The 26145-nt window shown below is 33.9% G+C and overlaps 1 protein-coding gene across 4 annotated transcripts in view; it reads right to left on the reverse strand.

The window, feature by feature from the left end:
- PIK3R4 (phosphoinositide-3-kinase regulatory subunit 4) overlaps nt 1-26145 on the reverse strand; it is a 79388-nt gene that overhangs the window by 27999 nt on the left and 25244 nt on the right. For all 4 annotated transcript variants that reach the window (XM_081301187.1, XM_081301186.1, XM_081301188.1 and 1 more), the window contains 7 exons: nt 25483-25656; nt 21127-21272; nt 19105-19308; nt 12256-12457; nt 10246-10436; nt 9153-9363; nt 6596-6761 (listed from right to left, as the gene is read on the reverse strand). In XM_081301187.1, the coding sequence (XP_081157313.1) occupies nt 6596-6761; nt 9153-9363; nt 10246-10436; nt 12256-12457; nt 19105-19308; nt 21127-21272; nt 25483-25656 (1294 nt within the window). The remainder of the gene's footprint in view (nt 1-6595; nt 6762-9152; nt 9364-10245; nt 10437-12255; nt 12458-19104; nt 19309-21126; nt 21273-25482; nt 25657-26145) is intronic.

The raw sequence follows: 26145 nt of genomic DNA on the forward strand, positions 1-26145 counted from the left end.
GCTAATACTTCAAATATAGTCAGTAAAAACAGACAATCTGACCATAAGAGTAGGAGACTTTAATACCTGACTATAGATAGAACACGTAGGCAAAAAATGAACAAAGAAACAGAACACTTGAACAACACTACAAACTAATCTGATCTAATAGATATCAACAGAATAGTCTGTATACATGGGTTCTACATTTGTGGATCCAACCGATCATAGTAAAAATTATTCAGGAAAAAAAAATTTATGTCTACATTGAGCATATACATTTTATCTTGTCATTATTCCCTAAACAATATAGAATCTATTTATTATATAGTCTATACATCGTATTAGATATAAGTAAATCTAGAGATGATTTAAGATATATAGGAGGACATGACAATGTATATGCAAATCCTATGCCATTTTATATAAATGACTTGAGCATCTGCGGCCTTTGGTATCCACAGAGGGTCCAGAAACTAATCCCCCACAGATACCAAACGACAACTGTTAACTATGTACACACTGGAATGACTGATGGTGCTCTACAAGTTTTTAAGGCTCTGTTCATTTGTCCTTTTCTTTGTAACTCTGGCTGGATAATGTCAATTGTTTTATCTTCAAATTCTCTGAATTTTTTTTCTCTTGTCAGATGAAATCCGTGGTAGAGCCTGCCCAATGAAGTTTTTATTTTATTTATTATACTTTTCAACTCCAGAATTTATACTTGGTTACTTACCATTTCTTTTTATTGATACTATCTTTTGGCAAGATATTGTTTTCATGCTCTCCTTTTTTATTTTCCAACTTTACTCCTTACAATGCTGAAAATGAAACCCAAGGCCCAGTGCATGGTAAGCAAGTGCTCTACTACATGCTACATTCCCAACCCCCCTTTTAATTCTTTAAACATAAACAAGGTTTCTTTTAGTTCTTTGAATATAATTATAACAGTTTATTTAAAGTCTATGTCTAGCAAATCCAATGTCTGGGAATATTGAGATACAAGTTTGCACTGATTACCTTTTTTTCCTATGTATATTTCATCCTTCCTGCTTCTTCACATGGTTTCTAATTATTTTATTCAAACTGGACATTCAAAATTAACATAATGATTCCATTGTTGTCTGTTTAATGTTCTTTGGGTTAATTTTGTAAAGTTTGTATTCTTCATAGTGTGAATAATGAGGTCACTGTTCAGTAAGCTTAATGGTTGTCTAATAACTGAATAGGCATTGCCTTAAATGCCTTGAGCCATTAAGTGAGAGTTTTCCATCTGGGCTCATCTTCTACAACCCATGAAATGTTTTACAACTCTATATTAGCCTTCATTTCCTGCCTTATTTCCTGAATTTCAAAGTCAACCAGAGGTGAGAATTTAGTCTTTTTAATTATCTCCTAGGCATGTTTGCAACCCTGCACATACATATGGCCAAGAATATATCAAAACTTTTCAAAGACCCCTAGGGACATCTTACTTACTGACTTTTTGTCAGCCTCTTGTTATGTCCATTGAGTAATGTTACCTTAGGTCACTGCCATTGCTGATTATTTTCTGTTTTATCTTTTTTATCTCCCCTTTGGTACTGGGGATTGAATCCAGGAGTGCTTTACCACTGTGTTCTATGCTAGATCCCAGTCTTTTTATCTTTCATTTTGAGATGGTCTCAGTAAATTGTTGAGGGTCTTGCTACATTGCTGAGGCTGGCCTCGAACTTGCAATCCTACTGTCCAAGCCTCCTGAGACACTAGGATTACATCAATGTGCTACCATGCCTGGCAATGCAGATTATTTTCAACAAATGCCCTGTGAAGAGGTTTTTCTCAAACAACAGGTGTGAGAGAAGTCAAAAGGGGCTTTTCACAGAACAAAGAAGCTAAATAGCAACAATTATCTGGGGATGAGGCTTTTGGAGAGTTCCAAAGCCATTGTGAGCCCTCAAGTGGATATGAAGGGGCTACTTTCCATGGCAACCATAGTTATGAAACTATTTGTTTTCAAGACTACCACAAAGTTGGGTAGAGGGGGGTGAAATTAAGCTAAACAGCACATGGCTCACTGTTCTTATTATTTTTCTTGGTTAAACACTCTTGGGATTGTGAGACTTCATTTCTAGAGTTCTAAGAAAACTGACTTTCTCAATTTTTTGCCAGTGTTCTTATTGCTTTTATGGAGGAGCAATATTTGAAGATCCTTTCTACCATTTCAGAAACAGAAACTTTATGTACTCTTAATTTTTTTTATATAATATTTCAATATCTTTCCTATGAAATATTTTATTTCCATATCAGTTTTACAGATGCATCATCACTTATTTGCCCCATTTTATCCCCACTGCTGAATCTTTAGTTTGTTTCTAGTTTTTTACTATTAAAAGTAGGCAATCTAATAATCTTAAAACTAACATCTGGGTTTATACTTACATTTCCTTAGGATATGTACATCATAAAGAAGTATCATGTATGTTGTCCAAAAGCCCTCCAAGGAAGATGTCATCAATTGTATTCCACCGGGGGCACCATGTAAGAAGACCCAGATATTCTTACTAGGATGTTATGCCACTTAGCTTTTCTATTGCATTTGAGAGAGGCCTAAGAGTCCATTTCTTAAAATTTTCTCTTCTGATGTAGTTCATGTTGTAACACAAATAACTTCTTCTCTATTCTTTTCTGGCCCCTCTGCTCCTAACCCCAAAATTCAATTTTCTCAGGTTCAAGCCTCATTACTCTTCCCTTCAGAGTAGCCATACCACTCAAAAACTTTGACTTTCAATACTATCAATGACTCCAATATATGTGACCCTAACCCTAACACTGACATCTTCCTTGTGCACCCTTTATATTGTTCTAACTCTTTACTCTGTCAAAACTCCTCTTAAATATTGTAGCATAACTTCAATTTCAATAATTACCAAATTCATCAATCTCCCCTACAACTGAGAAGCTAAAATGAGCCAGAGATAAGATAGTACAAGAAAAATACATGGAAAATATAATTTAGAATACTAAAAAATCTGTTGAAAAATCTGTGCAAATTTTTAAAGAATAGCAATTTTTCAAGAATTAGTCCCTATAAAACAAACTGAAAGTTCAACTCAAATAAGGACAGAACTAAGATCCAAGTAGTATAAATAAGCAATCGTAATTCAATGAAAAAGTTAGGGCTGGGAATGAAGAGTTAGCCAAACAATGCACTCCCCTCCACGCTAGGAGGGGTATCAGTAGTCATAACATACTAGTAACAAAAAAGTACATTAGTTTCACCAGTCTTTTCTACCACCAGCTGCTCTGTGTTTGGCTAAGGCAATAATGATTATATCCTCCTCCCTCACGAGTCCATGAAGGCATCTGGTGAAAATAATACATTCTGTTCCCTTGCCCTCTTCTCTACCCTGGAACTTGGATGTAGCCCCTCCAAAACAAGGCACAGTGCATTCACAACAAGACAGCAAGTGTTACATCAAAGTAAGAGAACAACTGTTTCCAGAAGAGATCCATCTCCTAATCACAGTACAAACTTCCCAAAGACTATAAAGTAGGCTCAATTGCCAAAATTTTGGAGATACCAACTGTCTGAAATGTTGACACTGGAATACTACTGCCTAACATATGACACTAGGATACAGAAGGCATGATTCTGATGAAAATCATTTGGAAATTAACAAGAAGTGTTTTTGTAATGTAAACATGATTCCAAGTTCATTTTTGAGAAATTTACTTATGTTAATTAAACTTATCCTCCTAATAAAAGGGACAATTAACATAACTGATGATAATAGCAAAGAACCATCTGGAAAACAATTATCAGAGTAAGTGTTTAAAATGTTAATCAAAATGCTAATAGTGATTAGGGAAAAAAAGTAAAAGAATTGTTACATGAAGGGATTTAATGGGAAAAAGACATAAGGGAACATCCTGGTATGATGGTTACAGTCTGTATCTTGAGAGGGGTGCAGTTGTAGACATATATGTGTTTGTGTGAATTCATGAAATGGTTCACTTAAGATCTGTATACTTTATTAAGTATATATATATACTATTGTATATACATTATATCATATTATATACTATTGTATATATATTTCATATCAGAAAAATACACATAAATATTAAATTCTCGTTAATAATATACATACTGAAGTTTTTAGAGGGCATATACTAATGCCTGCAATGCGCTGAAATCATAAAAATAAAAGTGTAGCTCTGTGGTAAAGTGCATGCTTGACATGCATTGAGGCCCTGGGTTCAATTCCCAGCACCAAAAAAAAAAAAAACAGGACTTATAAGAGGTAGATGAACAGGTAAAAGACACAACAAATACAGTAAAATTATTAACTAAAGAATTTGAGTGGCAAGTACCATGAAATACTTTCAACTTTTCTTCCAAGTTTGATAATTTCATAATAAAATGTTAATTTAAAAATGCTAAATAGACTTAAGGATTCTTTTATTGACTTTTAATTTATGTTCTGACCAAGATATAATACATATAAAAATTAAATCATAGTGCAAAAACACAGAATTCTTTTTTAAAAAACACCCAATCAGCACAAAATTTTATCAGGCTGGTACATAATAAAATTTTAAAATTATTTTAATTATCAAGGATATTTTGTTGTTTGTTGATTTTATGATTAATTACGGTCAATGAACTGATTACGAAAACACCAGAGATTCCCCACATCCTTTTAATGTAAACACAATTCAATTCTGATTTCTAGTAGCTTTCTTTTTGGAACAAACTATACAAAAAACAAATAAGAATACAGTGGAACTGTAAGACACAGACAGAGGGAGAAGAGAGTGGAGACAGACTGTAAAACAAGGAGGTATATAACTATAAAGTTGTACAAATCTAAAATAATTACAATAATCATATGTATCTAAATTATATTGTACATATTTAGTCTTAAGAATTTCAAGTCATAAATTATCTCCTTGTCTATAGCAGTGGAACAATGGTACAGTATTTGTTTTCCTAACTGGCTATTCCATCAGTTTTTTACTTTTCTCTTGCATACACCATCTAATCTCTTCAGCAAACTGTGACAGCTCTACCATTCAAAAATATTCAGAATCTGAATCTGAATTACCTACTAGCTACACTGCTACTACCCTGACCCAGGCTACCTTCTTCTGCTTTACTAATATATAGACTCCTATCTGCTTTTATACTGCCCTTCTTCAATCTATTCTTTTTTTTATATATATGACAGTAGAGTATATTTTGAAATATTATATATACATAGAAAAAGTATAACTTGTTCCAATTAGGATCACATTATTGTGGTTGTACATGATATGGAGTTACATTAGTAGTGTATTTATATATGAGGATAGGAAAGACATGTCCGACTCATTATACTGTCTTTCCTATTGTCATCCCCCCTCCCTTCCCTTCATTCTCTTTTGTGAACTTCTAATCTTCCCTCTCCTTGTTGTGGGTTCACATCTACATATCAGAGAGAACACTGTGCCTTTGGTTTTTGGGGACTGGTTTATTTCATTTAGCATGATATTCTTTATTTCCAACCATTTAGTGGCAAATGCCATATTTCATTCTTCTTTATGGTTGAGTAATATTCCAAAAATACATGTATGAAGATGTGAATTTGGTGTCAACATACCTTATATACAGAGATATGATAAACTGTGGTATAAAGGTGTATTAAGAATTGTGATGCAAAAAAAAAAGAGAGAGAGAGCGCATATATAATGGCATAATTTGGCGTGAATATACTTTTTATACAGTTATGAAAAATTGTGCTGTGAATGATAATTATGAATGTAATGCATTCCACTATTGTCATGTATGTAAGAAATAAATAAAAAGAAAAATATTCCATTGTATATATACACCAATCCATTCTTTTTTTTTTTCCCTATAGTTGGACAGAATACCTTTATTTTATTTATTTTTATGTGGTGCAGAGGATCAAACCCCTTGTACGTGCAAGGCGAGCACTCTACCACTGAGCTACAACCCCAGTCCCTATACCAATCCATTCTTAACACAACAGTCAGAGTAACTGTGCTGACATCTAACATAGATCATGTCTTTCCTCTGCTCACAACATTTACAACAGCCTGCAAGACCCTATTTAATTTGGCCTTACCCACCACCTCTTCCTCTTCCTTGCTCTATTTCAGCTACACAGGCCTTTCTGCTATCTTGCACACACCCCAAATGTTTCTCCCTCAGGCCCACAGAAATTACTGTTTCCTCTGCTTAGAACATTTTTCCCCAAGTTATCCTCATAGCTCTTCCCCTTACTTTTTTCAAGGCTTTCCTCTAATGTCATTTTTTCTCTGTGAGGCATTCTCTGGCAATTTATTTAAAATTCTATCTATCCCACCCCATCACATTCCCTTTTCCCTTTCCTACTGTATTTTTCCTCCATAACATTTTTTTAACCATCTAACACAATATTTTACTTATTTATATTTTTTACTGACTGTCATCTTTCACTAGAAGGTAAACCCCACAGAAGTATGATTTTTGCCCATCTAGCAATGACATAGCCCTGGCTCCTAAAACAGTGCTAATTACAGAGTAAACACTCAATAAGTATCTACTGATTTGAATGAATAAACTGATTTTTCCTGATCATATGGTTACCTAGTAGTAGTGGTCTTCCCCTCCATTTTTTGACTGTTCCAGATTTTCACTGTGCCATCATTTGAACATGTTGCAAAAAGTGAGTGTTCATCAGAGACTCTAATTCGATTCACAGCAGATTTGTGCTCATGAAGATGTGCAACTAGTAGCCCTTTAGGACGCCACCCTAAGAAAAAGCAAAGGAGTATAACTTAAATTGTAGTTTACAAACACAATTTTCCCCTTACTCTGAGCTATAGTGACCAAGAATCAGCTTAAGAACTTAAAGGGTACTGATAGCTAGCCAATATAGAGTGGTCTACTGAACTATGACAGATAGTCATTTTCCAGAATCTGAGAGAGCACAACAGTCATTTACTACTCCTAAAAACACTGAATTCTGATCCAGTAACATGGGGAAATGATTTTCTCAGCCTACAGCACAGGAGGCACAGGAGAAGAAGTGGCCTAAGCATCAAAGTCTCGAAAACTTCATTCCACCATACCTTAACTGTGTGACCTTCGGCTACTTAAAACTCATTGAACTTTTAATTTCCTCAAATGTAAAATGAGAGGTTTATTACTTAACCCAAAGGGTAGAAATATGAATAAACAAGATATATTTAAGAGTCCAGCACTGTCCCTACAGTACAGTAAACATCCCAATGCTGGCTGATTCCTCTCCACCTGCAATCTTGTATTCCATAAATCTTGTATTCTATGATATAAATATAAATAGTATTATAAATTATAGCCTCAAAATGTTTATGGTCTTTACAGTACTTACTTCATGACATCTATAACTTTCTACATTATTTATATATTCCTCTGGAGTTGATTAATTTTGTCTACCAAACTATAAATTCCCTGAGGCTAGAAACCATGTCTTACCATTCCGAAACAGTTGCAGTACCTAGCATAGGTCCCTCCCTGCATGACTATCTTCAATGTTTGATCATTAACCATTTTTTGTATCAAATATAACATTCCATAATGTTCAATATTATTTATTTTAAAATAAAACAGAAAGCTATGCTGAAGATCATACTGTACGGAGTGTCAACAACATGCCTAAGTGACAACAATGTTATTTTAGAAATCATTTCTTTTCACCAAGAAACAAAAATGAAACCAAGACTATTGCCAAATCTGATGTAATTTAAGATTAAAAACCAAAATGTTTTCCCCTTGAACCTCAATGGTCATTTGTGTGGGAACAGGTGAATGTGATTTTTAAGAAGAATATAACTAAATTTGAAAGTAACCAAAAAACACTTGGTAATAAAGTCTAGATAACTTGCCAGCCTAGGATGAACATTTCCCTTTAGAGAAAATCAATTTCATACAACTGCTCAGGTGTGGAAAGAAAAAACTAAGATCCCAACACAATAGTCACTGTACATTTCTTAAGCCACAAAATTTGACATATTTTCTCTGGTTACCAAATAAAATGTACAACTTAACTCCACTTATAAAGACAGATTATATCATAAATGTAAATTGTTTATGGTCTTTTTTCCGTTTTTTTAGCTGGGCTGGTAAATAATATTGACTTACATCATAGAAATAGCTTAAATATTCCAGAATATTTATTTTAATTAGAATATTTATGATTAGAGATGATGTTTACCAATTAAAAATTTTATTTTCTAAATCTTTAAATCACTAACCTCAACCAGAATCTTCCCTGATCCACATGAAAAGCTTGTAAGAATTCATAATTTTTAAAAGTCTACACATAAGCATACTACGCACTTCTTCTGAGAGTTTTCCAATTAAATTTTCATTAAGATGTAAATTCAGAAAATCATTTTTTAAATCTACAAATCAAATAATGAAGAGTAACTCTGCCACATTATATGGGGCGTGACTGTTAACATGGCTGAGCCACATTTTCATCTTATTTCTAAATTTCTTTTAGAGCTCAGAATATAGGAAGTATTTTCCCAAAATCTGAATGTTAATAATTGCTAAGTGGGGGGTCTATATGTTTTCTTTTTAAAACAATTTTCTAAATGTTATACCTTTTTCTTGTAGAATATTAATAGATGAAAATGTTAAACTCTCCAGAATTCAAAAGCAGTTTACTCCAAAAAGCCTGACATTCAATGAGAAAGCAGCATGAAACTAGGAAGGTAAAAACCTGGTACTATAAATGGGGAAAATAAACACAATTGAGCTAAATTACTGACTGGCCAAAAATATGACACTGCAAGTTGTACTCAGAGCTAAAAAGATCCAAACCCCACAAATAATGACTTTAAGATTTCTTACTAATTGTTTATTTCTCTGGGTTTCCCAAGTGATAGCTTTACCCTTACTTTCTTTGTCAAGTATAAAGTACATGTTGTCTGATAAAGTATATGTTAAATATCTTTTATCTGAAATGCTTGGGAGTAGAAGTGTTTCAGATTTTGGAAGTATATGTGAGCACCTCTCATGAAAAATTCATGAGAAGAAATGATCCAAAATCCTAAATCTGAGTTTAAGATTTTGGATTTTCAGATTAGGGACACTCAACCTGTATCAGCTTCCTCCACTACATTCTAAGATTAGGCACCCAGGCTGGAACTTTTACCAGGTGGTGGTGGTTTACTTTCCCATTCAGCATTTTCCATCATCTGCTTAGCTATCCTCTCAGCATTGCACTGCTCCCGCTTTTGTTGTATGAGCTGCTGAAGTTCAGTCTTACAAGTTGTGATCCGAATCTGGTAGGTTGATGGTAAAACTGTACTACTTAAAACCTGTATTACTGGTTTTTTATTTTGGACATTCGTTACTTCTGAAACCTGCAAAATAAATAGAATTATATGTATTTATGTCCTAAGTCAAGTATATGTGATGATAAAAATGGACCAATGTTCTATAACTGTGTTATACCAACTTTTTATTCTTGCTAATATACCAATTTTAAAATCCATTTAAATACACTTTTTTCAATGAAAACCTACAGTTAACTACAAATGCTACATTTCTTTTTGTTTTCAAATGCTATATTTCTAAACCTCTCCATTATATTAAAACATATTTTAGCACAAAAATAACATTAGACAAAAATTTTTAGTGATCTAAATTAAAATAAGATATGGAATTTCAATTTATCAGTCTGTTTCAATGGATATTTTTCACTTAAAATATGATTGGCTAGGGAAGAGTTGCTTTATATTACGAACTAATTAAACTGTAGCCAAACTGTAATCACAGTTCATAACATCTTTTATGTTCATTTATTTTTTTCAGTGCCGGGAATTAAACCCAGGGCCTCATGCAAGCTAGGCAAGCATTCTACCATGAGACACATCCATAATCTCTCTGTCAAAAACTCTTAAATGAGACCTTTTTGATGATTTTACTAACTAGATTCCTCCTTGGCTTAAAATTAGTGAACCCATCTTAGAAAGAAGTAAGTCCTCCCTACAGAACAAGTCACCACATTGATTTTCTTAATTTTTTAGTTGTAGAAGGACAATATCTTTTTTATTATCTATTTTTATGTGGTGCTGAGGCTCGAACTCAGTGCCTCACACATACTAGGCAAGCTCTCTACCACTGAGCTACAACTACAGCCCACCACATTGATTTTTCCAGTAAAGTACACAGACTTTAAACATCAAAAATAGCAAAACAGAATTCAAAGAAATAACCAAAACTTCTACCTAGGTGACAGTTACCTGTGGAGAAGTTGACAAAGGGACACAAATGCCTGCAGAGGACTCAGATCGTCCTGGAGGCTTCCCAGTCTGAATCACTTCCTGGTCACTTCCTTTAGGCAGGGTTTGTGGGATGTTCGCTGGTTCCAGTGATCCAAACATGCTTTTCCATTCCTCATTTACATTTGAGTCTTGTTTTACATGTTTTCTAGCTATGAAAATATATTCATAATAGTTTTGTCTGAAGGTGGCCTTTAAAACTAAAATGGGTTTTTACTATATACCCCTCCTTTTATTTTGGAAGGAAGGCAGCAATGGACTTCATATCCTATCTGTTCTTTTGGATCTCCACTTCACTCAGATATGTGTTTCAACTCATTAAATCTCCCTTCATCTCCAGAACAGATGGAACAAATGAGCTTTCAAGATTGTGAATAATTAGTCCTAATTATTTCTAGTTTCCCAAAGCTAGCTCAATTTCAAAGTAACCACTTTATCTAAAGAAACAATAATAAAAACAACTTTTTCATGTCACTGACCACAATGCAGTACATGCCCTCTCTACTCCCATATCAGTGATGTGGGAAATATAAACAAAAAAAATGGAAGAAATTAAAAAATCAATTGCTATGTAGCTAGCTCCTGTCTACAGATGAGAAACCCTTTATTTTTATCTTTATCCAATTATAAAAAATATATTAATACAAAGTTCTAGCATTACCAAAGTATATTGTGAATTGCTCCCCAGAATTCCAATATCCTGATGCAAAGTCCTAACAGGACCTCAGATACTTTATAGTTTAAAAATATACTATCCATATTATTTAGTAAAAACAGAATACATACTGTTGGAAAACATGCCTTTTCCCCTCCTTAACTAAATGCTTTGAACATTAACTTGACCATTTCCTCTATTAACAGATATTTATATTACTTCCTTTTTCTTTCTCTATGAAGTCTTATTTATATATGTTTCTTCACATGCCTGTCAGTATTTCTTAGGATAAGTTTTCAGAACTGAAAACAAGTCAAATAGGAAAGACATTTTAAATTACAGCAGCTAACATTAAAATGCCTTCTAATAAGAATATATTCAATTTATAATTTCAACAAGTATATGAAAATGCTTACTTCCCTATAATTTTGCTAACACTGGGGTATCATTGGTCTATGCCAATTACACAGGAAGAGAAAGGAGCATCTCACTGTTTTAATCTGCTTGTACTTTATTATTTACCATTTCATATGTATGCCTTTCAGTTCTATCACTTGTCTGCTTAAATCCTTCACCCTTTTTGTTTTGGGGTACTTGCTTTCTTATTAATTTTTATGAGTTATTTATACATTACAGATGTAAATCATTAATATACAAATACTTCATCCTAAATTTGGCAACTAGAGTTTCATTTCAATATAATTCATTTGCTATCCTCAAAATCTGATACTAGAACAGAAGAAATTTTAAAAGCATGTACTTGGTAGTCAATGTATCAGTGAAATGAATATGCACAAAATCTTACAAACTTCATACAATCAATGTCAATGTCATTAAGATCTATAAGTTCCAAATTTAAAAACTTCAAATGACTAATGATTCTCTGGTCTCTACTCTTCTTATTTCATTGTTAATAACAAAGCTGTCCTTTTTAATTCACTGGGCATCACTTACTAATAACAAAGTAGAAAACTTTACTTCTTTTTACATAGACTACTGGCTGTAAATTGGTGGTTAAAGGATTAAAAAATAGAATTTCACCTTCAATCACACACTTCCACAGAGGCAACATTACTTTATAAAAGTATAACTTTGGAAGGCCCCACTGTGATTGGACAGGTCACTTAATCTTTTAACTGTGAGTTCATTTCCTCTTGTTTCCTCCCCAGCATCTCCCTACTAAGTAATGGAGCCACTATATTTGAAAGTTCTCTATCTGGAAAATGGGGCTTTTATTCTATTATTAATTAGCTAAAAACAACTTTTATATACTAACAAGATAAAGTAGTAAGACAAACATAAACAAATGTACTAACCCCGTTTGTCATCTGGTTCTTGTTTGGTTTTAACAAGATCAACTTGTCTCCCAGTTATCCCTAAAGCTGCCAAGTCAATTACACCTTTCTGACTACTATCATGAAGATGGCTCTGGTCTATTATATTTGCTTTTGCTCTATTAGATTTCATCATGAAGTCTTTCAGTGCCAGAAGTTTGTCTTCCTCTTCCTCTGTCATTCCCTAAACCAAATAAAACCATACATTTCAGGTTATTTTCAAGAGTCGTAACAACAGGACTCAGAATGACTAACAAAGGAAGCATCAACCACCCAATTTAATATAAAAAGAATCAGAATCTTGAAATGATGTAAGCAAACAAAAGAGAAAAAGTATTAATAATGAACAATATATCTCTATTGGAATCTCCCACAACTCTCTTTTAGGGCACTGTCTACTTTGTATCATAATTTATATCTTAGCTTTTTTCCTAAATGGCAGCAAATATCATTCTTGATGGAACTGGAAGCTATGCTAAGTAAAATAAGCCAGTCTCCAAAATTCAAATGTCAAATGTTTTCTCTGATATGATAATCCAAAACAAAGGGCAGGGGGACTAAAAAAAAGAAAAAGAAAAGAAGAAATATCAGAAGGAATAGACAAAGGAGAATGAAAGGAAGGTGGGACGAATGAGATAAAGTCAGTGAAATGAATCTGATCTAACCCTCCTATGTATATACATGAATATACCATAGTGAATCTCACCATCATGTACTTCCACAAGGCACTAATTAAAAAAAAAAAATCAGTCGAGTAGAGGGAAGAAAATAGGCGGTGGGAGGAAGCAAGGCGAAGAGGAAATATTGGAAATTGAATTAGGACAAATTATATTCCATGCTTTTATAATTATGTCATAGTATTCTATTGTCATGTATAACTAAAAAAAACAATAAAAAAATTCATCCTTGACATTTTCAAAGAACTTTACACAAAGTTTGATGTCCAGTAAATCTTTAAAATTGTAACTGTTGAATAATCAAACATTTATTATCTAAACAAAAATTATGAACATACAATATGAAGCAAAAGAAAGTGTATCACTTCAACCTTGCTCCTGTTTGTATTGAGAATACTAAATGAACCAGGCGCAGTGGCACACACCTGTAATCCCAGTGGCTCAGGGGGCTGAGTCAGGAGGATTGCAAGTTCAAAGTCAGCCTCAGCAATGGTAAGGTGCTTAGCACCCTAAGTGAGAACCTTGACTCTAAGTAAAATACAAAACTAGGGCTGAGGATGTGGCTTAGTGGTTGAGTGCCCTTGAGAGAGAGAGAGAGAGAGAGAAAGACTGTAGGTGAAGGCATTCTGATATCTAAAGCATTCTACATTAGGAAGTGACAGAAATTCTGGCTGAATACTAATGCTAGCATCATACCCAGGACCATCCTACATAATAGCTATGGTCAGAATGCCTGCATTCAAATTCTAGTACCATTAATCTGCAAATGTAACATTTTTGGAAATTTCTCTATTTCTCTGTACCTCTATCTACAAAGTACAGATAATTACCTACAACCACATTGTAAGGTTATAGGGAAATTTTAATGCACTAATCCACCAAAGATATTAAGAAAGGGGTAGACTAGAAACACTAATAATCTAAATAATTAATTCAATAAACAAGTTAAATATTCAGGTAAATGTGGCTATTCTGCATTTTCTTCTTTCCAACCATCCACAGAATTCCATAGTATATCTTTATTATACAAATAAATAAAATAAAATACATCATGTAATAAAACAGCAGTTTCCCTAAGGCCTCTAGCTACAATCCCACTATGGTTTAAAGCAATATTCACAATTCATTTGCACAGTGTGGCACAAACCAATCCTAGAAAGGACAGAAAGTTAAGATTATGGGATAAGATTATATTTAAGCATAATAATCATAAAGGAATCCTTGACCAATTTTTAACAAGTATTAACCCACCATTCTAGTTGCTTTTTACTTCTCCTCCTAAAATTCTGGTCAAGAGGACAAGCTTACAGGTATAGTGAGTTCTACTCTTTTTGTCAGTCTGTGTTTTAGTCAACAAAAGGTAGGACCCATAAAAAGAAATGAAGTACTGATACATGTGACAATATAGAGGAACCTTGAAAACATAAGACCACTGAAACAAGCCAGACATAAACAACAAATGTTGTATGATCATATTTGAAATGTCCAGAATAATTAAATCCATAGAGACAGAAAGCAGATTAATGGTTCTCAGGGGCAGAGTGGGAGGGGAGAACGTGGAATGAGGATTAACGGGCATGGGGTTTCTTTTGGGGATGATGAAAATATTCTGGAATTTAACAGTGGTGATGGTTGCACAACTGTGTGAATACACTAAAACACCGACGAATTGTGTACCATAAAAGCATGGTATGTGAATTATATCTTAATGAAAAATGTTAGTAATGTACCATTGGGAGAGGAGAGGGAAGCAGCAGACAAGAATATTTCAAGAAAGAGGCAGATGCAATGGCACACAACATAATCCCAGCAACTCAGGAGGCTGAGGGAAGAGGAATACAAGTTTGCGGTCAGCCCGTTCAACTTAGCAAGAACCCATCTCAAATTAATAAATAAAAAGGGCTGGGGATAAAGCTCAGTGGCAGAGCACCCCAGAATTCAAACCCCAATACTGGAGGGAGGGGAGAGAATATTTTAAGAAAGGAAAACTATAGGATAAAGTTGTCCATGACCCTAAATATACAAATACTTAATAAAGTATCAGCAAAGTAAATCCAATATACATGAAAACATTTTACATAATTATATAGTTATTATTTATAATTTGTATAATAAAAATAAAATCATATATATACACACACACACTATGACACAATTATGTTTATTCCAAATATTAGCACATTAATACAAGAGAAAACCCATACAATACTCTCAGTATATTTAAAAAAGACATTTGACACAGTGACTTGGGAGGCTGAGGCAGGAAGTTTGCAAGTTCAAAGGTAGCCTCAGCAACTTAGCAAGGTCCTAAGCAATTTAAAAAGACACTGTCTCAAAATTAAAAAAAAAAATTAATAAAGGACTGGGGATATGGATCAGTAGTTAAGAAACCGTGGTTCAATCCCAGGTACCAAAACAGATAAAACAAAAAACAAAAAAACATGTCATGATGGTGCATGCCTATAATCCCAGTGACCTGGAGGCTGAGGCAGGAAGATTGCAAGTTTGAGGTTAGCCTCAGCAATGCAGCAACACCCATCTCAAAATTTTAAAGAAGGGCTAGGGTATTGCTCAGTAGGAGAGCATGACAGTTCAATTTCCAGTACCAAATAAATAAGCAAATAAATAAACAAATAATTTAAAAAGTTAAATCGGTAGCAAAATCACATTAACTGGCATAATGTTGAGAGCTTTCCCTCTGAGATGAGAAACATGGATGTCTACTATCATCAATTCTGTTTAATACTATTAAAGATCTCCTCAGTGACTTAAAGAAGGCAAATAAAATCATTAAATTGGAAAAAACGAATATTCACACACTATGTGACTAAGAAGTTACACTCAAAAGAAATAAATAAGCAAACTATTAGAACTAATAAGTTTTATGAGTTTGCTGGATGTAAGGTCTGTATAAAAAATTTTTCATATGCCAACTATAAACAAAAAAATGCCAGTTTAAAAAAAAATCAAACACCCAAAGATTTATAATAAAAGATGTATAAAACTTTACAAAAATAAGACATACATCATTACTGAGACCAATTAAATAAGACCTAGTAATATGAAAACATATACCATGTTTAGGAACTGAAAAAAATCAATACTGCCAAGATGTTAATTTTTTTCCTATAAATTCAATGAAATATCAACAATATACCAACAGAGCTGATATGAAATATCATATGGAAAATATATATGAAAATGTAAAGGACCAAGGAGAGCTAAGTCAATCTTGAATAAGAAATAAAGCCAAGAGAGTTTGTTCTATCTGAGATTAAGCCCAAGTTACAGAGCACTACTACTACAAGCCCATAAACAACCCACAGACTTCTGCTTCTAGTCATGATGGAGTAACAGGGACCAGATTTACTTTCTCACTTTAAACAACTTTAAAACTGGACAAAAATATGAAACAACATTTCATGGCATGGGAAAATAGGGCTGCATCTCCAAGATAAAGGTGAGTCCCATTACTGTTCCAGAATACTGCCTGGAGTGTTTCCAAGCCATGGCCCTGGGAAAGAAATTAAGAGTACAAAACAGCTGGTTCAAGAGACAGGTCAGACTTCAAGAATGCCACGAAAGCTAAAATTTGTGGGGCAGAGAAATGAAGAGGGATCTGCCCAGAGCGAGAGCTTCAAAAACTATATGTGTGTGATGAAGATACCTGAGAAGAAAAAGAGCAACAGGAAAGAACAGCAGGCCAAATGATTCCTAGAACACAGGGCTGGGAATAGTCCATGTTCTCAGCAGCCAGAAGTGAAAGAATATAATATACACAGAGCATCGTGCTCACAAAGACTGTCAGTAGCTGGGCTAACCTGGCCAACTAAAGCTTGCTCTAAACCTGGCCTAACAAAGCTTAAAAGTAAGGTTTTTAAAAGGATGAAACTAATTCCCAGTGATTGTATGAGAGAACAAACTCAACACTATATAAAGGTATTCAGCACCCAACACATAAAATTCACATCAACAGAAAAAGAAACTGATGGCTGAGGGTCAGGGAATGGAGGAAAACTTACATTTATCACATATCTTCTTATACTTTTTCAATTCTATGTTTGTATTTATATTGCTCAAAATTTACTAAAATTAAAAATCCATTAAAAAGTTAAAAATTTTATTTTCTTACACAAGCAATGAAATCACTCTGAATTCTTTATTAGCACCTGATTAAATGGATACAAATAAAACAGGAAGCTATTGTAGATGAGCTCTAACTAAAATCAGCCCTGCCATGTGTCATCTCCTGATGGTAAGTCCTACTGAGAATCTGGAGTCCAACTTCCATAAGAATGATGTTCCAGAAGTGTATTTTAAGTCTATTAACTGGAACTCTGAACATATTTTCCTATAGGAACAATGCAAGGATAGAAAAGCCTATGTTACCCATATATACTTCAAGTACACAGCTGTCCAAAAAACTGTTAAAACTCCAAGTTAAAACAAAACAGAAACAAAACTATGAATAGAGCTACTGCTTGCAAAAGCTGAAAAAAAAATTATCTGTACAGCCTTGACATTAGGAACAATAATTCAATTCCTATCTCCAAGGGCTCCTATGGCTCTAAGCCTCTGCTAGTAATCCTAAGAAATTTAGGTAGTATAGATACCAAAAAGGATGAAGTTAAAAAAAAAAAAAGTCCTGCAAGGGGCTGGAGGACATGATCTACACATGAATTTCGTCCTAAGTCTGTACAAAACCCAAGCTTGCTTCTCAATCTTAGCTTTCTGTCCTGATTATCTTATATGAGAGACAACATGGAATAGTGTAGGAGCATGTGCTTTGGAGTTGGACAGGTTTAGGTTCCAATGCCAATTTTGAAACTTATTGTACTGCACAAACACAGGCAAGTTAACTACTTTGTGTCTCAGTTTCTTCATCTATAATACAGGGATAATAATTGTTCAAGTTTGTTTTTAGGTCACAAAATATGAAATGCACAACTACAGCAGGTCTTCCCAAAAATGGAAGCTAGTGTTGCTCTGCTGTTGTTTCTTCTGAGGATCCCAGAGATTCTGACCTGCTCTCCCTTCTACTAGCAATGACTGTCCCTTGAACAGAGTATAGTCTTCTAATGTTTATGAATCTTCTAATGCTATGAATCTTCTAATGTTATTATCACCAGAAACAACATAAAACAGGTTTATTTGTTCCTCTTTTGTCCACTCAAATGAAGGCCTAAATGACAAATATACCAAGCACCCAACATTTCAGAAGAATGGAAGCCAGTGGATGGTTGTGCTTTTGTCATGGTACTCAGTAACAAGGGCTAGCATGGAGACAAGAGCAGTAGTGGGAATGCCTGGGAAAACAGCAGATAGCAGAAAAAAGAAAGGCCATGAGACCTGCTCCTTTTTGCTCCCTCCTTTCACCCAAGACAATTAGTTAGAAAATGAATGCATTTTCTCATCTTCTTTTCTTGTTAGACAAGAGATGACTGACAAATATTCTTTCCATAAACATTCTTCAGAATTAAAGATAATCATTAACGTAGTTCCTCAGTATCTGCCTTACTTCTGACCATTTTTATTCCTGTCTTGACTCTCTGGGTCCCACACATCACTCATAAAAGAGGAGGCTAAATATAGACTTAATATTTCTAAAGCTTTATTACCAAATCCAAGTAAAATATAAAAATTACTTCCTAGTTCTAAGAAAGAGATAATTGATCCAAACTCACAGGCTTGGATGTAGCAATTTATTAAAAGATATACTCTAAATCCAAGTTATTTCAGTTTTTTGAATACAGTAAGAACTTTATAAAAATAGTGGACCGAAAAGAAACAAAATTTTTACATATTGTGTATATGTTTTAAAATGTTTCTTCTAACTGGATTTCATTATATTTTGGTGAAATATAAAACAAAATCAAGAATATTACTTAAATCTAAGGTTATTTTTACTTTCTCATTTACTTAGCCAATAATCACAAAAGAAACTTAATAGTTTTCCTATAACTCTTTATTTAGTTCAACCCAATGCCTTATAGTCACCTGCATAGGTACCAAAGCAAATGCATATTTGCCATATTTATTTTCATTTGTTATGATGTAACCTAATCAAAAACATTTTTAATATTTAAGTGAATGCTTCAATATTTTATTAAATTTGTATTTCATAAAAAAAAAGATTTCAGAAAGGTGATACAACCTGTGAGAGCAATTTCTTCAGAAGCTGTGCTATGGCAGGATCTTCAGGTGGAGGGCAGTCAGGTAGAGACCCATTTCGTTTCTTCTGACGCATGTGAAGATGTCTGAACAAGCTACTAATATCTTTAGATCTCAAAGCATAATCAAATATAGAACGACTTACTGGCTCTTTTAAAACACTGAGCAGGACAAGTTTTCTTTCAATCTACATTAGAAGAATAGAAAGAATCAGTGAAAAATACTTATTTTCAGATTCAGTTAAATACAACCTGTGTAAGCTAATACAGGTATTTATTTTCTAAGAAAATGAAAGATATCAACATTTGCAATATTTGCAAAAGAAAAAAGAATAGCAGTGAGCTTTAAAGGGTTAAGGTATTTCTTACTTTTCTCTATTACCACTGAAATACACCTCTGTCTATCATGCTCAAAGACTAATAATAAATATCCATGCCAAAATGTTTCAGAAAGTCAAAAGAACCTTTTCTAGATCCAAACATGACAGAATACTTTCTAGATCTAAAAAACACCTGCAGTTCGGAGGTCTAATACATAAATGCTAAACCAGAGATCATAAGTAACCACAGGTCTTCCCTTCAGTTTCCACATTTTCCCAACAGATTCGACCACTTAATTAATATTTCTTATATGCTCTCTCCATAGACATCATAAAATTCTTCCTTTTATTATCACTAAGAATATTTTCCAGGGCTGGGGCTGTAGCTGAGTGGTAGAGCGCTTGCCTTGCTCTCGTGAGGCCCTGGGTTCCATCCTCAGCACCACATAAAAATAAATAAATATATATATTGTGTCCATCTACAACTAAAAATTAAAAAAAAATCCTTGTTGATGCATATAATAAAAATGATTAGCATTACTAACATTAACCAAAAAGGATCTTTTTTAGATTTATTCAATTAGCTAGTGAGTTGGTCAGTGGAAACTTGCACTAAAGGTTATCTTTTGTCTAATCCAAACTGTAAAAAGGAAAGATTTATGTAGCAAATGGATAATCTTACTCTCTATTCCTGATCCCTGCCTTCAAAATATAAAACAGTAATAAAATAAATAGAATAACTCATGAAAAGGAGTAGGCACCTCTATCCCTAATTTCCAAGAGAGCATAAATAAATATCCAAAATGAAAAGGCATACTTACTAGTAGTGTTAACCAACTTCCAAATATACAAATTTCTCTTATATATGCAAATTGAAAAAAAATTCTACAAACTCTATGAAATAAAGAATGATGATCCCCAGAAATGGATGAATCTGAAAATAAAACTGACGACACAGCACAGCCAAAGATTCCTATTTGACAGAGTATATCCAATGTCACTTTTTTCAACCAAAGGAAAGACTCACTGATATAAAAACATAACAAACCAGAGAAACACGTAAATTTCCAAATGGAAGATGGAGTTTTAGTAAAAGCAGGATGCTTTAACAGCCAGACTCATCCTTCAGTATTCTATTCAAGTTAAATATCTATTTTTATAGTTAGCTGCCCAACAAGATGAACGATATAAACACTGATAAACAAATAAATTGGCTTTACATAAATGACAGATTCAAAGTTTATCACCAGACACAATAAGGCTGGAAGGAGGGGAAGGGAATCATTATTAGGTTTTTTAAAAAGAAACCAGAACCAGTTAGTGCTGGTAAAAAGAGAGGGAGAAAGAGAGAGACAACACACATACTAATTTATTATAAATGATAACTTGACTAAAATCAGTTATACTTTTCACTTTAAGAACACATATTTTTACATTATGTAAAGAAAATAAAGCATGAACTACTGCACACTATATTATGTGTGACATAATATTATCTTGAACTTTTCTCAGCTATCAAGGTTGCTTGGTCCGTGAACATTAACTAGCTTGAAAGGAGTATGAAGATGTTATAGTCCAACTTAAATGTTTAAAAATTAAAAGAAGAAGAAGAAATCAGTCTAGTCTTTTAACTTTTAAGAGACACAGTTTGTAAGGAAGATTGACTCCAAATTAGAACATGTATACCTGTATTATTGGTTGGGTAATATATGGATCAAGATAAGGCATCAGTTTACAGTAGACATCAGCTGTACTTATTTGATGGGCTACCACTGTGATAAATCCCACGGCACCATAGCGTATCCATAGATTAGGATGACATAGGAAAGGGGCTAAAGAAGAAAAAAAAAGTTATGTATCAAAGCAGTTTCACAAATAGTTTCAAACAATCAGGACAAATTCTTGCCTTATAACAAATTCCATAAAGATTATTACCCACATAACCACAATGTTACTATAAGATTTCATCACATACTCAATTCATCTGTGCATAAACTCAATCAACTGAAAGTATAGTTACTATTATAATATCCCCTTACCACAGAGATAAGCAATACCATTAAAGAATAAAAAGTTACCTATTTTCTGAGAATTTTACATTTCTTACATTTCCACTTTTTAGCCAGAGCTGAAGATGTATGTCACCTACTCACTTATAACACTAGATTAACAAATATTGACCCCAGACATAAAGTCTTAACAACATAAAGCAAATGATTAACTCTTCCAATTAAACTCCCACAAAAGATCAAGGACACAGTATCTTTCATACAAGAAGCAGAGAAACTGGGAAGCTTTTCTTCTGCAAGCCACAGCCTTACAATTAAGGGAATAATTTGATCTATCTGGAATTATTTTTAAATGCAGGGGTTTGAACAAACCTAACACATAATTCATAATTTCATTCACAAAACATCATGAATGGAAACTAAAAAGGTAGAAAACATCATGCCCATTCTTAAAAACTACAAAGTAAAATAAATCAGAAAATTAAATCAATGTCTCCTCATCCCTTTTATGTATTAAACATAAAATTAATGATTTCAACTAATCAAAATTAGACTAACCTGATTTAGAATAAAATTCAAACTTCTAAGTGCAAAAAAATTTCACTGGCTCTGATTATGCAAAGATATTTATTTACAGAATATTTATTCCATAAGAAATTTACATTTATAAATAAATAGCACTATATGTTGCTAATACTTAAGTAAAACAGGAATTAGAAAAGATTCATTTAAGATCCCTCTCCTAAGTTCTCTCATTTCCATTTTTCTAAATTCACAAAAAGTTTTGTTATTTTATAAATCTACAATCTGTGAACCATCAAACAAGGGAGGGCTGGTATTTTCCCTCTGAAAAAGAGGGGAAATGAAAACTGAAAAACATCACAAACCTCCAGAAAGTATCTAAAACCATAATTGCATGACAGAAGTTGGACACTGTGTCATACTAAATTACTGACTCAAGTCTTAACCATACATATGCAATGTGTATGCACTTAGGGTATGCAAGCATACCTTCTAGTCCCTTGCTCTTTCAGCTCTATCATCTTACTTGCTTTGGCCAATGCATGCTATCAAACATTAGTCCAAAGGGAAACTTGAAATGTGCTGCTTAACTAGGATTCCTTCTCTTGTTTCTGATATCATCATAAGAATATAACCTAGTTAACCACAATCATTATAACCAGGGCCACATAATGAGACAGATGGATCACACTCACCTAAGACAATCTAGAGATGCATAGCCTGAAGCAGAACCACCCATACAACTCATAGATGCATGACACATTTATTTAAGTATTTACTGAGATGTTTGCAGTTGTCCCACATACAACATTATTATATCAATACTAGACCACATCAAATACTCAAAAAACAAGAAGCCTTGATCAAAAGAATTTCTTATAAACCAAAGTACTTAATCTTTTCTCTATTTCACACATTCTAATTCACTGAAGACAAGCACAAGAAGAAGATAGTATTTACATCTAAGTGAGAAAAACATAGCTTTTTAAAGAGCTGCCAAAGAAATCATGATAATCTCTATCAAGAACATCATTTCTTTCCCTTTAAAAATCACTACAGGGGGCTGGAGTTGTGGCTCAGTGGTAGAGCACTTGCCTACCATGTGTGAGGCATTGGGTTCAATTCTCAGCACCACATATAAATAAATGAAAAAAATAAAGGTCCATCAACATCTAAAAAATTTTTTTAAAAAAATCTCTAAAGCAGTGATGTAAGCAAAATGGTAGAATAAGACAGTTCAGCTTTCATCCTCTTGCAGAAAAATCTATTTAACAACTATTCATATAGGAAATATATAAGAGCCAAAGAATCTAGGTGAGAGATTGCAGCACTTGAGTATAAGCACAAAAATAAGAAAAGATGTACTGAAGAGGGTAGAAAGGACATTGTCACATTACCTTATTCAAAGCCTGGGAAGCACAGCCTGGAGTGACACCTTTTACGCGGAAGTAGAGTTAAGTGAGCATCCAGCTTTGCCAGGGACCACAGCACCAGGCTTACCCCAGTGAGAAACAGTACTATGGTTCAAATGTCTCCACCAAAACTCATATTAAAATTGAATAATCACTGTCAATTATTAACAGGGTAGAAACTTAATTCAACTATGGTATTTGGAGGTGGAGCCTCTAGGAAATAATAAAGGTTTAATTAGGCCATAAGAGTGGGACCTTAATCCAATGAGGCTATGGATTTATAAGTAGGGAAGGCCTGAGCGAGATTGCTCTGCTTTACCATGTGATGCCTTCTACCATGTCATGATCTGGCAGAAAGATCCTCATCACCATATGCCAAGCAGATACTGGCACCATGCTCTTAGATTTCCAGAACCACAAAGTAAATAAGCCTCTTTAAAAAAATAAATTACTGTGCCTGTGGAATTCAATTACAGCAACAGAAAACAGACTGAGATAGGCTGGGAGTGTAATCTCAGTGATACAGCACCACAAGAGGGAGAGAGAAAGGGAGAAGGGAGAGGAGGTGGAATGGGAGTGAAAGAAAAAGAAAGTGGATTGAAACCCAGGTTCCATGCATACCCTTGCAGTCTCAGCCTCTAGGTCAGTCATTATGGACCCAGAGCCCAGGCCCACCTCCATGGATTCAGACTCCATATCCACCCCAAAAGACCCCAGCATCAGGCTACCCTCTACAGACCTAGACTCAGGCTCAGGCCTAGGCCCACAGCCAGGTCCAAACCTGAAAACCCAGGACCTAGGCATAACCCAGAGCCAAAATACCAAAGTAAACATTTCTCAAAAGAATACATACAAATAGTCAACAAAAATATGAAAAATATGTTCACTGTCACTAATTAGGGAATTGCAAATCAAACCAACAAAGAGGTATCACCTCACATGTCAGTATGGTTAACTATAAAAAACACAAAAGACAATCTGATCAAGATGTACAAAAAAAGGATCACACTGCTGGTGAGAATGTAATTGAGTACAGCCACTATGGAGAACTGTAAAAAGGGTCCTCAAAAAACAAAGTGAACTACCTATGATCTATCAAAGTAAACTATCATCAAAGGAAATTAGGTCAGCACCTTTGTAGATATATCTGCACTCCAATATTTACTGCAGCATTCTCACAATAACAAAGAGAGAGAATTAGCCTGTGTCTACTGAAGACTGAATGGATAAAGACAATGAAATACTACTCAGTCTTTAAAAAGAAGAAAATTTTGCCTTTTGCCAGGTCTGACTTTCCACCAATTTTCCCTGACAAATCATTCTGCAGAAATTAAGTATCTTATGTAAAAAGGGAATTTTCTAAGATTACATGTCCTCTCAATACACAAAGCCTACTGGCAATATTACATTGCTTTCTTTCTTAAAGTGATAATACCATTAAAAATTCAAGATATTCTTAATTTTAGCATTTGCCATATGTATTTGTTTGCTATTATTCTGCATTTTCAAAGTTTGAGAAAAACAGATCCATGTATAAAGCTCAAGGAATAAATTCCTTGCATTGGTTCATAAAATTACTGATAGTACTTTCAATACTATGAATTGTTTACTACCAAACAATGCAAGAACAGATGTCATAAACAATCTTTCACATCCAGTGGTCAACTTGAATAATGGTCCAGTGCCCTAAAAGTAAGGTGTTTGGGGGTTATTTTGTTTTGGTACAGGGGATTGAACTTAGGGCCTCATAACTCCTAAGCATTTGCTCTACCACTGAGCTACAACCCAAAATACACTTAATCTTCAGAACAGTAAACACCTTATGCATATCATGTTTAAAAAAATAATAATAAATACTGAGTTTTTTCAATGGTCACAAAGATTTAACAACTGATGAAAACAGAACAATACTTCCCAACCTGAGATGAAGGAAATAAGTCCACCTGTCTCTTGCATACATGCATGCATAAATGTACACATACACACACAATCAATACTTAAAATGATAAAGTTACAATGATAAAGTTACAATAGAAATTTTATGAAATTATTCCCATACCCTGATTTTCCCATTCTAAGTTTTCAAAACAGAAACTCACCAATATCACTGGCAAATTCATAGACATGGGGTTTTTGTAGTAGTCCTAACTGGCACATACAGGTAAGTGCATTAAGAGCTTTCACAATAACAAATTCCTCAGCATCACTGAGACCTTGTTGCAGCAGGGGCTTGAGAATCGAGGAGCTTTGCCAGCCAACATAGGCAGCAACACCTGAATATGAAGAGCAACATTATATAATTACTCAATACCTGAAAGTATACATTAACACTATATAAAACATTAAAATTAATCAAAAGCCAAATATATTGATCAACAACTCAGGAAAAAACATTGCACTTCCTACCCAGCATAATAAATGAAAAAGACCCATACCAAAGCAAATCATGAAGAAATTCTGGGACACCAAGAAAATGCAAAGATCCTAAAAACTTACAAAAAGGAAAATATAGGTCTCCTAAAAAGGAAGAAGAATCAGACTGCCATCAGATGATCTTCAGCATCAATGAAAGCTAGAAGACAACAGAGCAAGACCTTCAAAGTTATGAAAGCAATTCTATACTATCAAATAAGAAAACAAAAAGTAAGTCATTTCAAGACATGCAAGGACTATAGAGGTTTATTTCTCATGCAATCCTTCCTAAAAAATGTTTGAGGATAAATTCCAGTGAAATAAAGAAGATGGAAAATGTGAACAATGGT

The sequence above is a fragment of the Spermophilus citellus genome (assembly GCF_964194105.1).
Source record: "Spermophilus citellus genome assembly, chromosome: 7".
Classification (NCBI taxonomy): domain Eukaryota; kingdom Metazoa; phylum Chordata; class Mammalia; order Rodentia; family Sciuridae; genus Spermophilus; species Spermophilus citellus.